This window comes from Rhineura floridana, chromosome 3 (genome assembly GCF_030035675.1).
Source record: "Rhineura floridana isolate rRhiFlo1 chromosome 3, rRhiFlo1.hap2, whole genome shotgun sequence".
NCBI lineage: Eukaryota > Metazoa > Chordata > Lepidosauria > Squamata > Rhineuridae > Rhineura > Rhineura floridana.
In genome coordinates, this window is record NC_084482.1 from 115,388,838 (window position 1) to 115,401,294 (window position 12,457).

General features: G+C 50.6%; 1 protein-coding gene across 3 annotated transcripts in view; it reads right to left on the reverse strand.

Moving 5' to 3' along the window:
• Positions 1–12,457, reverse strand: part of LOC133380342 (LON peptidase N-terminal domain and RING finger protein 1-like) — a 67,019-nt gene that overhangs the window by 25,836 nt on the left and 28,726 nt on the right. For all 3 annotated transcript variants that reach the window (XM_061617442.1, XM_061617441.1, XM_061617440.1), the window contains one exon: positions 12,157–12,271. In XM_061617442.1, the coding sequence (XP_061473426.1) occupies positions 12,157–12,271 (115 nt within the window). The remainder of the gene's footprint in view (positions 1–12,156; positions 12,272–12,457) is intronic.

The following is a 12,457-nucleotide window of genomic DNA, read 5'->3' on the forward strand; positions in this document are numbered from 1 at the left end:
ATCTGGACAGGGATAACCTGGCTTCAGTTGTCCATGCTCTGGTAACCTCCAAGTTAATTACTGCAATGCACTCTACGTGGGGTTGCCTTTGAAGACGGTTCGGAAACTGCAGCTTATGCAAAATGCAGCAGCCAGATTGGTAACAGGGACCAGACAGTTCAAACATATTAAACCAATTCTGGCCCGCTTGCATTGGCCGCCTGTATGTTTCTGAGCCCAATTCAAGGTGCTGGTTTTAACCTATAAAGCCTTACACAGCTTGGGACCACAATACCTGATGGAACGCCTCTCCCGACACAAACCCACCCGTACACTACGCTCAACATCAAAGGTCCTCCTCCGGCTGCCTACTCCAAGGGAAGGTGGGAATCTGGCAACAAGGGAGAGGGCCTTCTCAGTGGTGGCCCCCAAATTATGGAATGATTTTTTCCTGGACCTAAAATGGAAATTGGAAGGCAGGAATCTCTTTTGAAATATTTTCTGTAAGAATGACTAAAACATTCATTCTTGTCAGCAGTATGCTGATGATACCCAGCTCTATTTCTCCATAACATCTGAATCAAGAGAGGCCGTGCAAGCCCTGGACCACTGCCTGGATTCGGTGGTAGGCTGGATGAGGGCCAATAAACTGAGTCTGAATCCTAGCAAGACGGAAGCACTGTGGGTTGGTGGTTCCCGAGTTCGGATAATAGGTCAGTTGCCTGCTTTGGATGGGGTCGTACTCCCTCTGAAAGAGCAGGTCTGTAGTCTGGGGATGCTCCTAGATCCATCTTTGTTGTCGGAGGCCCAGGTGACCTCCGTGGCTAGGACTGCCTTTTACCAGCTTTGGCTGATTAGACAGCTGTGGCCATTTCTGGACCGGGATAGCCTGACCACTGTTGTCCACACACTGGTAACCTCCAGGCTGGATTACTGTAATGCGCTCTATGTGGGGCTGCCCTTGAGGTTCTTTTGGAAGCTGCAGCTGCTGCAAAATGCAGTGGCGAGGCTGCTCACTGGGGCAACATGTCACCCTACTGCTGAAAGAATTGCACTGGCTGCCCATTTGCTACCGGGCCAAGTTCAAGCTTCTAGTTTTGGTGTACAAAGCCCTATACAGCTCAGGACCAGGATACCTGAAAGACCATCTTACCCCTTATATACCCAGTCGATCACTGCACTCTGCAGGTGAGGGCCTTCTGCAGATACCATCTTATCAGGAGGTTTATTCTGCACAACACAGGAAACGGACCTTTAGTGTGGCGGCACCTACCCTGTGGAATTCCCTCCCCTTAAACATTAGGCAGGCGCCATCTCTGCTATCTTTTTGGCACTTTTTGAAGACTTTCTGTCATGGCCCCTTCGGAGGACTTGTCAGACGAGGACGACTTGGGAGTAACAGCCACAGACCCAGAAAGGGAAACAGAGGAAACTCCTGAGAATGCAGCTCCTACTCCCCCTCAGCTGCAGAGCATTCAAGACACAGCTGAAGCTCTTCAGCCAAAATCAGACAGTGACCAGGAGGCTCCCCTCCCACCTGCAGAGTGAAGATGACAGAAAGTCAGGCAGCAGCGGGGCGGCCTGTCTGTTTAAGGCCAGCAAGCTTGCAGAAGCCAGAGGGATGATTGTTCCCACCTGTCTGCAGAGGTGTTCTTTAAAAGACAGACCCTGGCTTCAGCGTGTTGCTGACTACAACGTCAGGCGTGACCACTGTATGTCTTCCTATCCCCTGAACCTTGACTTGGACTGATCTCTCGGCAAACTGGATCCCGACCTTCACTGACGTCTCTTCTGGATTTCTGGCTTGGCACGTAAGCTTGGAACGGCCCCTGCCCTTATCTTGCTTCCTCCTTGCTAGCCTGGCAGATTTATCGCCAAGCTGCCAGCTGAGGACTTATGGCCTGGCAATTACCAAGGAATTTCCAGCCCTGCCTGCACCCCCACCGATGCTGCTGTCTCAGTGAAAAGCTGACACTTTCCTCTTTCAACAAGCCTTTTAAGTTGAGACCTATCCCAGTCTGTGTATGTGTTAGAATTGCTTTTAATATGTTTTCTTTAATGATATGTTTTAATCCTTTTTTTTAAAGATGTTTTTAAAGCTTTTTTAAGAATGTTTTTAACGTTGTTTTGTTTTAATGTATTTTAAGGTCTTTTTATGATGTTTTAAAGTGTTTTAGCGTTTCTGTTTGCAGTCCTGGGCTCCTGCTGGGTGGAAGGGTGGGATATAAATCAAATAATAAATAAATAAATAAATAATCACCATCATCATCATCTTTATTGAAAGCTGTGTTTGAAAATAATATTATGCAGACAACTCACATGGTTACAAATCTCTTAGAGCCAAGATCAAAAGGTAGCAATGTTAGTGATTGCGGCCTACTGCCGAAATAAACACAGACACCGTCATTTGGGTTAAATCATGGGCCACTTTATTAAACAGAGTCAATTATAATAAATGAACCTGCAGAGGGAAAATCAAGTGCGGGAGAATTCTGCTGATCCAGGCAAAACCTGCTTGCAGCTATAGGGCAACCAAACCCTGCCTGAGCCTGGGGCTGCCCTGTGCCAGGCCCCAGCTCAGGCCACACCCTGAAGATGTGTAGGGGGTCCAACCCGCATCACCGCCCCCCGGAGCCCTTAAACTCCAAGCGGATGAAGCACGTTGGCCCCAAAAGCGGCCCATGTTCTGCCCCCAGGCCGCATAGCCCTGAGCTGCAGGCCCCCGGACCGCCAATCACCCCCAAAGGTGCCTAAAGGTGTCACCTAGCTGCCCTTTCCCTTTTAACCTTTCCCCTGCACTTCCTTGCCACAAAAGGGGCACAAGCCTCTGCTTAGTCTCCCTTTACCCTACACCGGATAAGAATCTGGTGCAAACCCCTCTGCAGGTCCATCAGTCAAATGCACGCCATCTGGCCTAAACAACTCCAGCCTATCGTGCTTGATCTTTGAGTGTTGGATGACAGAACCCCCCAAGCCCTTGATGGCCCTCTGAATTTGTGTATTTACCTTTTTCCGAGCCCTGTCCATTCCCCGTGGGTCACCAGCACAATTCCACTTCCTGCGCGGCAGGATGTCTGACCATACCAAGTGCACCCCTGGCCAGCGCCCCGCAATGGCCTGGAGGTCACTACACGCCTGTTCAATTAGGGCCTTGCCCTTCAACAGACCCAAGCCGTTACCTCCCAGGTGGATGACCAGCACCTGAGGCACCACCTGGTCCACAGCCGGCTGGAACAAGGTAGGCAGGAGACCGTCCCAATGCATCCCCCGGCGTCCCAGCCACCGCACTGAGGCCCATTGACTGAGCCCCAGCTGCGTTCCAATGCGAGACTTCACCGCCCTGCAGCCTGCCCAGAAAATCATGCTGTGACCGCAGAGGAGGATGCGCACTTGCTCCGATCTTTCCCAGCAGCCGGCCAAAACGACAACAATTGCCATCAGGGTAAAGGGGAAACCATTAGCCGCTGGCCTTCTGCATCTCCATAAGTGGTCTAACATAAGTCTTGTATGCGTCCGAGGACCACCTGCCCACTGCCTGTAGCCTCCCCTTGGAAAAACCCAGGTGGGCAGCGGTGGAGGCAGCGCCTATTCGGAAGGAGTGTGTCCCGAACTTACGGGCATCCACACCTAGCTTCTGGAGTGCTGCCTTTGTCACCAACCAAAACTGATACTTGGTAAGGGGCTGGAGGTCCCTGTGCCTGAATAGGTACCCTGGCTGCAGCCCCCGGGCTGCCAGAAAGGTGTGTAGGGCCCTAACCGGGCAGAGCTCTGCCTGTTGGCATGGGGATAACACAATCAGATGCCCCTGCTGGTGTTGGTCCGTCTTTGACTGTCTGAGTCACAGGAGGACCCCCTCTGCCTCCCAGCTGAGATCAGAAACCAGAAGGGCCCAGAGGGAGCTATCCGTCTTAGAACCTGCCACCACCTCCGCTATTCGGAAGGCCCCGAAGAACAGGGTGAGGGCCGCAGCATGGTATAACAGTGACTCAAAATGGGAAGAACATAACTCCCTCCACTGTCCCTGCAGACCAAACTGTAGCTCAGGGGAAAAGGGGGAGCGGGCATCAGGCGTGTGCAGGCACTAGCGGGACCACCCCTCCAGCATCCGGCGGACCCTAAAGTCACCTGAGTAGTCCTGAAAGCCCCGTGCTTTCGCTAGGAAGGATAGACCTGAGAGCTTAACTCTGATGGTCCTGACTGAAAGGCCCCTCCGCTTCCCTTCCACGCAGAACTCCATAAGATGCTCCACAGGGATGGGCCACTCCTCTGGACTCCCTGAAGCTTGCCAGGTCCCTACCTGCCCCCTGGTAGCTGGCCAAAGTGCTGGGTGCCACAGACAGGCTTATGGCCCGTTCTGATTCGGTCCTCCAATCTCCCATAGCGCTGGGGGCACCACGTCCGGCTGAGCCCTCGCCCACGGCGCTAGCTGGTGAAATCTCTCCATCTGGTTCCGTGATAGAGCATCGGCAATACTATTGTCAATACCCGGAACATGGCGTGCCAGGAACTGGATATTATAGCGAAGACATTGGAGCACGAACACTCGCACCAGATGCATAACGTTGGGGTTTCTAGAAGACAGGGTGTTGATGACATGCACCGTAGGGAGGTTGTCACACCAAAAATGGACTGAGGAATTGCCCAGCTTGTCGGGCCAAAGGTGTACAGCCACGACAATGGGGAAGAACTCCAAAATGGTAAGGTCTCTGGTTAGGCCAGCCTGCACCCAGTTCTGTGGCCAGCTGCCACGACACCATGTGTCATGGAAAATGACCCCAAAACCGCAGGAACCTGAGGCGTCAGAGCTCACCTGTAGCTCCGCTTCCAACAGGCGATCCTTCTCCATAAGGAGACCCCATTAAATTCCTGCAGGAAGGTGGACCAAACCGCCAGGTCAGCCCTGAGAGCGGCTGTAACACGCGTGTGGTGATGGGAGCGTGATAGGCCGGCCAAGGCATCATACACGTGCCGCAGGAATGCGCGCCCGGGTGCTACAACCCTGCATGCAAAGTTCATATGGCCCGCCAGCTGTTGAAGTGTGGCCAATGTCACCTTCTTTGCCCCAACCACCTCTGAGATTTTCCCCTTAACGGCCACCAGCTTATCCAGCGGGAGCCTGCAGCATTGGGCCACTGTATCGATCTCTATGCCCAGAAAAGTGAGGGCGGTGGACGGGCCCTCAGTTTTCTCAGCCGCGAGGGGAACACCCAGTTCCCTTGCCATCCCCGCGAACTGCTCCATAAATGCCTGACAGGCGCCTGAGTCTGCAGGGCCCGCAAACAGGGAGTCATCCAAATAGTGCACCACTGATTGCCAGCCTGCCCGTCTCCTGACTGCCCACTCCAAGAAAGAGCTGAAGTGCTCAGAAACCGAGCATGAGATGGAGCAGCCCATAGGCAATGCCCTATCCACATAATATTCACCCTTAAAAGCAAAGCCTAACAGCTCAAAGTCCCCTGGGTGCACAGGGAGGAGACGGAAGGCTGATTTGATGTCACATTTTCCCATAAGGGCACCAATCCTGCAGTCCCTAACCATACGAACCGCACAGTCGAATGACGTGTAGCGGACAGAGCAGAGGTCTGATGGGATGAAGTCATTTACTGACCCACCCTGGGGAAAGGACAGGTGGTATAAAAGGCGAAATTCGCCTGGTGCCTTCTTGGGAACAAGGCCCAACGGGGAAATTCTGAGTGAAGGGATGGGTGGTGCCGCAAAGGGGCCCAGCATGCTGCCTGCCTTGACCTCCCTTCCGATTTTCTCCCCCACGACCGATTCCATGTCTGCCACTGACTTGAGGTTGCAGGACATGAAGGGCTGCCTGGGACCCGAATAGGGAATCCGGAAACCCTCTGTAAAGCCCTGGAGCAAAAACTGGGCATCTTGGACTCGGGGGTAAAGGCAGAGCAAGCGCTGGAGTTCAGAGAGTTTAACTGGACTGGGGCCCCTTTCCTTGATCTGCGCCAGCAGCTCCCGGCTTCCTTGTGCCAGCTGGGTCCCTGTTCCCACCTTTGAAGGGGCGGCCCCTGGGGCAGGCAGCGCAGGAGTGCGGACCCCCGCATATTGCGCACTCATGTCGGAACCTGCAGGGGCTATGACCACAGTGGCCTCAGGAGCTGAACTCCCAGCAGAGCAGGCGGGGTTGAACCCCCTGCCCCGCAGGCCCGCGGGAAGGAGCTGCTGCTGACTGCTGAGCCAAGAGGTGGCCGCTGTCTGTTCTATCCCCGGCTATGGGCTTGGAGTGTGACATAAACTGTAGCCACAGGTCCGCCTCCTTCTTGTCCCACCCTCATATGGAACACCTCGTCATAGGCAAGCCATGCTGCCCCCTGGAACTCGGAGTAGCCTCAATATATGATATCGAGGTATTTAATAAGTATTGAGCCCCTCTGTGGCTGCTTCTGCATCACCACCCCCATGTATGTCAGAAATGCAGGCAACCAATTAGCCCAACTGCGCTCTATGCGCCGCCTCTTGGGCTTGTCAGGTTCCGCCTCTTCGCTCTTATCCTTATCCCTCCTAACTGGTTCCCTGTATAGCAGTGAGAATAAGTCGACGTACTCCCCTTTCCATATTTTTTCCTTTGTAGCGGGAAGCAGGTGAAAGCCCAGTGGGGCTGATGTCTCCCCAAAAGGTATAGCCCCATCCCTGACTGAGGCCAGAGGGTCAGTGGCCTCTGCAGGAGGGGTTGCCGACCAGGAGGGCTGGGCACCCATTCCCATCACTGCCCTGGCAGTGGACTGCCAGACCTGCTCACAGGCCACCCCAGGGGAGGCTGTTGTTGTGGTGTGCCCTGCCCCACCTCCATGGGGTTCCCAGCTTGTCCACACCGCTCGGTTTCGGCCGGTGGCGAAAAGGGCCAGTATGGAAACCCCCACGGGGGCCAGCCCCATGGGGGCTGCCCTTGTTGTTGTGCTGCCACTGAAGACTCACCCAGTACGCTGTCTGTTGAAGGCCCTTGCATGGAATGTGGTCCTGGGGCTGCATGTGAAGCCGACGCTGTTCCCGCCTCTGCTGCGGGCGTTCTCACTGCGGCCCTACTAGGACCCGCCTCAAGCGCGTCCAATCACGCTAGGATAGAAGTAATAGCCGCAGTGTTAGCCCCGCTAACTGGACACTGTGCTTTCTCCCGGGGCCGCTTGGGGGGTGGTTTCTTTGTTCTCCCATGTGCAGGCTGGGCCCGCGACCCCCCAGGCTGGCCTGAGCCCCTCTCTAGGGCTTCTAACCTAGCCAGTATAGCTGTCCATGGTATGCCTTCCCCCTGTCCCCCATCCTCTGCAGCTGGAGGTGGGTGTCTACCGTCCGCCCTGGGGGCCCCTCCCTTCCCTTTTGGCCCACCTTGCCCTTTCTTGGATGGCATCCTGAGCTAGAGCTTAGCCGGGTCAATCCCCCTCTACTACAGACCCCCCCAAGGCCTATGTGCCGTTGTAAAAGCAAGAGGGGGGGAGTGCCTCCTCCAGAAATGAGAGGTGGTCAGCGTGGGGGTCCCTAAAGGGGGACCAGCACCCTCACAGCCCAGCCGGACTGTGCCCTCTTCTCACCCCACACACCGCAGTCCTTATCTAGCTGCCTGGGCCACCGAGTGCCTAATGGGGGTGTGTGATGGGGGTGGAACCCAATTCCCTTACTATGGGGTGGGTAAGGGGGCAATAACCTTCCTACCCTCCAATAGGGATCCCCCTGGGACTTCTCAAAGAACGAAAGCAGCCACAGGGCCGCCTTGCCTGAGTTTTGCCACCACCGCCAGGCCTTGCTGCCGCCATGGAGAGTCGCTGCCGCTATCGTCCCTGCCGCACCCCAGGCTCAGCGGATGCCTCCTGTAGGCCTCCCTGGAAGGGAGTCTCATTGCCACCGCCGCTACACCACCGCCGCTGGAGGGCCTCCTGTGGCCGAGGATTCCCTGCTGCCCTGCCACTGAGCCAGGGGCCTCGCCGCCGCCGATACTGCCCCGCCCAGCGCCCATGCCTCGCTGCCCGGTCCTCACTGCCGGCCCCGTCGCACCAAGGCCTGACCCAAGAAAGAGCCTTGGGATCCCCCTGGAAGCGACGTGTGCTGGTGAGGGAGCCGTGTCGCACCGCCGAGGCTGGAGCCGCCACCGTTTGAAATTGCCGCCAGATCAGTGAGGGTGGGCGGCTGGCGGCGCGGCCTTAAATGGCCTTCTGCCACCCCGCCCCCTTCCTGCGTGCTGCATCAGCGCGCCGGCGCACTGCACGCACGCACACACACCCAAGATGGCGGCTTGGCTTCGGCTGTGGCCGCAAGCACGTCCCTTTGCCCAGTAAGTCCCGGGCCAGAACAGGGTTATAGCATTGATACTATGTTTAACTGGATTACTAAACAAGCAACACTCTTGAGGACAATGTTGGAAAACTGCTTTCAAATATTGCTGAATACAGAGTTACAAGAGTGTAGTCTGACGGCAACATGGTGACAAAGCACTTTTGCTGACTCCTCTTGCCTAAAATTCCTTCATCTTCAGCATCAAGTGAACTAAACCAATGAACAATTGAAACTATACAGACACAAATAATCATTTGAAAAGAATTTAGAACAAGGATGGGAAACCTGTAACCCACCAAATGTTGTTGGACTACAACTCCCATCAGTCCCTGTCAGCATAGATAATCGTCAGGGATGATGGGAATTGGGAGATCATCAACATCTGGAGGGCCACAGATTCCCTCATACCCATTATAGCAGTTTCAGTTCATGCAAGCTTTCCCTTTTCTGAAGCCTGGGAAATTCAATGTGAAAGTTCAGAATATGAACCTATGGATTTCAGACATTCTGGTGAGAGAAATAAACTTGAGATATGCTAATATTTTCAAGAGTATATTATATGGGGTGGGTGAGCCAAATATTGAAGTGAATCAGAGTGATTTGGGGTCATTCCCTACACCCTGAGTCAAATGTTAAAGCACAGCAACAGAAAGTTTTTTTAAAAAAAAGTTAAAACCTTCATTTAATTTTTTTTAACGTCCTACATTGCTATGCTTTAACAAAAAACCCAGAGCTCTTCAGAACTCCTCAGGCAGCATTCTAAAAAGCCTCACATTGTAAGCTCTTTTGGAAGCCTAGCACCAGAAGGACTGATGTGAAGCTTCAACACTTTTAAAAATGCACAAATAAGAACACACACACCTCCTCCTCTTAAAAGAGCAAGAGACAAACCTACACACCCCTGCTTGAAAATATAAAACTAATTCACTAATAGGCAAAAAACCTTGCGGTTTAAGAATGTACCTATAGCCAACAGATACTTCTATCAAACTTTAAAAAGCAGGGAAATTGGGCATCTATAGTGAATGCACCAGGGGAGCAGGATACCTGACCTCCTCTCTGAGATATTGGACTGCCCTACAAATTTGTCAAAATGCAAACACAATTTGGGTTGGTCTTTCACAGTCCAATCCACTTGCTGTGTAGCTTGGAAGAATTTGGTAACATGTGCCTCTGAGCATATGGGGAGTGGTGACAACATCTGCCATCTCCAAAGATGGAGAATTATATTTTTGTATGTCTGTTGGTGGTGTTTGTACTTTGCTTCTTTCCTGTGTTACTAATGTTTCTACAGAGAATCTAATCCAAAAATTTTATTTTCCTCATTTATTCATCCTAGAAATCTGTGTCAAATTTATTTTTATTAATTTCAAACCCTTTTTATTGGTCAATGTCATATGATGGTGAAGACAGCATTTTGTGTGTCTAACTTCGCCCCATAGCCGAACAATTAAAAACATTAAAAACAAATATACAAATTTTAAAAACACATTTTTAAAAAAACAATTTAAGAACATAAGAAGAGCCTGGCTTCTGGAAAGAGCTGCTCTTTGTACTCAAGTCCTGTTTGCAGGCTATTTGCTATTTGTTTGTGGGAGATATTCCGAGTGAGTTCAGTGGGATTTACTCCTGTCCAATCATGCTTAGGATAGGTAAAACTGACCGGGGGGAGGGAGGGAAGGCTGAAGTGGGCAGGAAGGGAAAGACAGGTTTGATCATTTGCATGCTTATAGAGTTCAATGGTATTTCCTCCCATGCAATCATGCTTCAGATAGGTAAAACTGACCATGGGGAGGAGGAAGAGGATGGGGAGGAGACGGAAGGGGAAGGAGGGGATTGGAAGGGGATGGGGAGGGAGGGGCAAAGGAAGGGGGAGGGAAGGGGCAAGAGGGAGGGGATAAGAGGGAGGAGAAGGGAGGGTGGGTTTGCTCATTTGCATACTTTTTGAGTTCAATGGGATTTATTTCTGTGCAATCATGTTTGAAAATGGAAACAGACTGCCTTCAAGTCGATCCCGAGTTATGGCAACCCTGTGAACAGGGTTTTCATGGTAAATGGTATTCAGAGGTGGTTTTACCATTGCCTTCCTCTGAAGCTGAGAGGCAGTGACTGGCCCAACGTCACACAGTGAGCTTCATGGCTGTGTGGGGATTCGAACCCTCGTCTCCCAGGTCGTAGTCCAACACTGACCCAGGAGAGGGGCAGGGATGGTAGGAGGAGGGGAGGGGAGGGGAGGAGATTGGGTGGGCGGACACTGGGCAGAAAGGAAGCCCGTTTCCTTTCCAAAAGGAAAACATTGTGAACAGTATCACTGCTTTTCAGAGTTTTCCCCACCTTTTTATTCTACAGCAGGCACATGTAGCCTCCCACTCACATTTAAACCAAAGCTATCCCTGGCCACTTCCACACCAGACCTTTATTTCACTTTGGACAATCATGGCTTCTCCCAGAGAATGCTGGGAAATGTAGTTAGTGAAAGGTGCTCAGAGTTGCTAGGAGATGCCCTGTTTCCCTCACAGACCTTCAATCAGAGTGGCTGACTGTTAAACCACTCAGGCCACTGGAGCTCTGTCAGTGGAATAAAAATCTCCTCTCAGCACCCTTCACAAACTACACTTCCCAGGATTCTTTGAGGGAAGCCATGACTGTCTCACATAAAATCAAAGTCTGGTGTGGGTGTGGCCCCATGATTAGGCAAGCCAAGCAGCTGGGAGTCTGGCTTTTAGAACACTGACAGTTGGTTCTTACTGAGCATGCCCGACACTATCATTCAGTTTAATGCAAAATTTCTTAAATTTATTAAAACTCAGCCAGGCATTTTTTTAACTTTTAAAGTGTAGAAGATGAAAGTCAGAGTATGGGGCAAGGTCAGTAATAAGATTACAGGTACTCTGTGAACATAGCTGATTTTTAATGAATTTCAACAGATTATGAGAACTCTGACAAAAAAGTCCAAAAGGGCTCTGGGGGCTTTTCTTCTCTTTTTAGACTTTGAACTCTCTATTCTCTCTGACTCTTTTGTGTATTGCCATGAAAATTGAGAGGGTTGTTAAGTAAGTGTTTCTGAGTTCAGGACTAAGTTTTGTAAGGTTTTGTTTTGAAATGAGCTTATGGGAAGCATCAGAATGGCATGGGCGGTATTTTCAATTTAACATTGTGGAATATGAAAAATCCACGCTGGCTATAGTATACAGCCAATATGGATTATGGAGATAAACGAATCCATTTTACTTCCCCTGTAATCAAGGTTGATCCACTACAAAGGATCTACTGTGCTGGCAAATTTCATCCATTTTGGCCCAAAAGTGAAAAAGTTATAGCCATTCTTAGTTTCCCCATTAAAACTGAAAGAGCTCCGTTTTACGCACAGTGGCTCAGAACCCAAAATACAGATCTAACAAGGAGAGCACATACTGACTCAGTAACAGAATTGTAAAAAACATTCAGATACCAGGCAAATCTTGGGGCCCATGGAGACTGTTAATATATTATTTATTGAGATGGAACAAGATGTAAATCTAAAAATAAATGAATAAGGATGGTAACTTTTAATTATTTATTGTTTTGTGTATGTGTGTTTTCCATACTGAATTGTTGTTTTATATGAATTATACATCCCAACCCAAGCTCATGTATACAGGCAGAACTATGTATTTTAATAAATTATTAAATAAACGTCTATCAACACTTTCAGCTATGACGATGAAAAGCAATGAACTCTTGAATAGTATTATAACACATTTGTTACATCCCCCATTATGTATATTGCATTCCATTCCCCACCTTTTAGATGTTGGCTAGAATGTGAAGCGGACAACTCATACAAAGTTTTCACACCAAACTAAACAAATGTTTCTTTATCCAGCAGCTGTTATCATTATCCTGATAGTAACTGACCGTATGCAAAGAGAGCATTCCAAGTCTGATGTACTCAGGAGATCCCTAAAGTCTGGTTTAAACTCCTGGACGGACTTGGCTCCTGATGTAGTTGCTGATGCTCCTTCTTCAAAATCTTTATTAGTGAAAGAAAAAAGCAAAAGAACAATTTTGAATGTCACACATTGACCATATTTCCACTGTGCCAAAAGGCATTTCCATCAACTTTGCTTTGCACATGATGACTGCAGTCATAGTAGAAAAACTGAAGGAACCTATGTCTTTTGTACCTTCATAGACCATGGTCTCATGGTAACCTTGG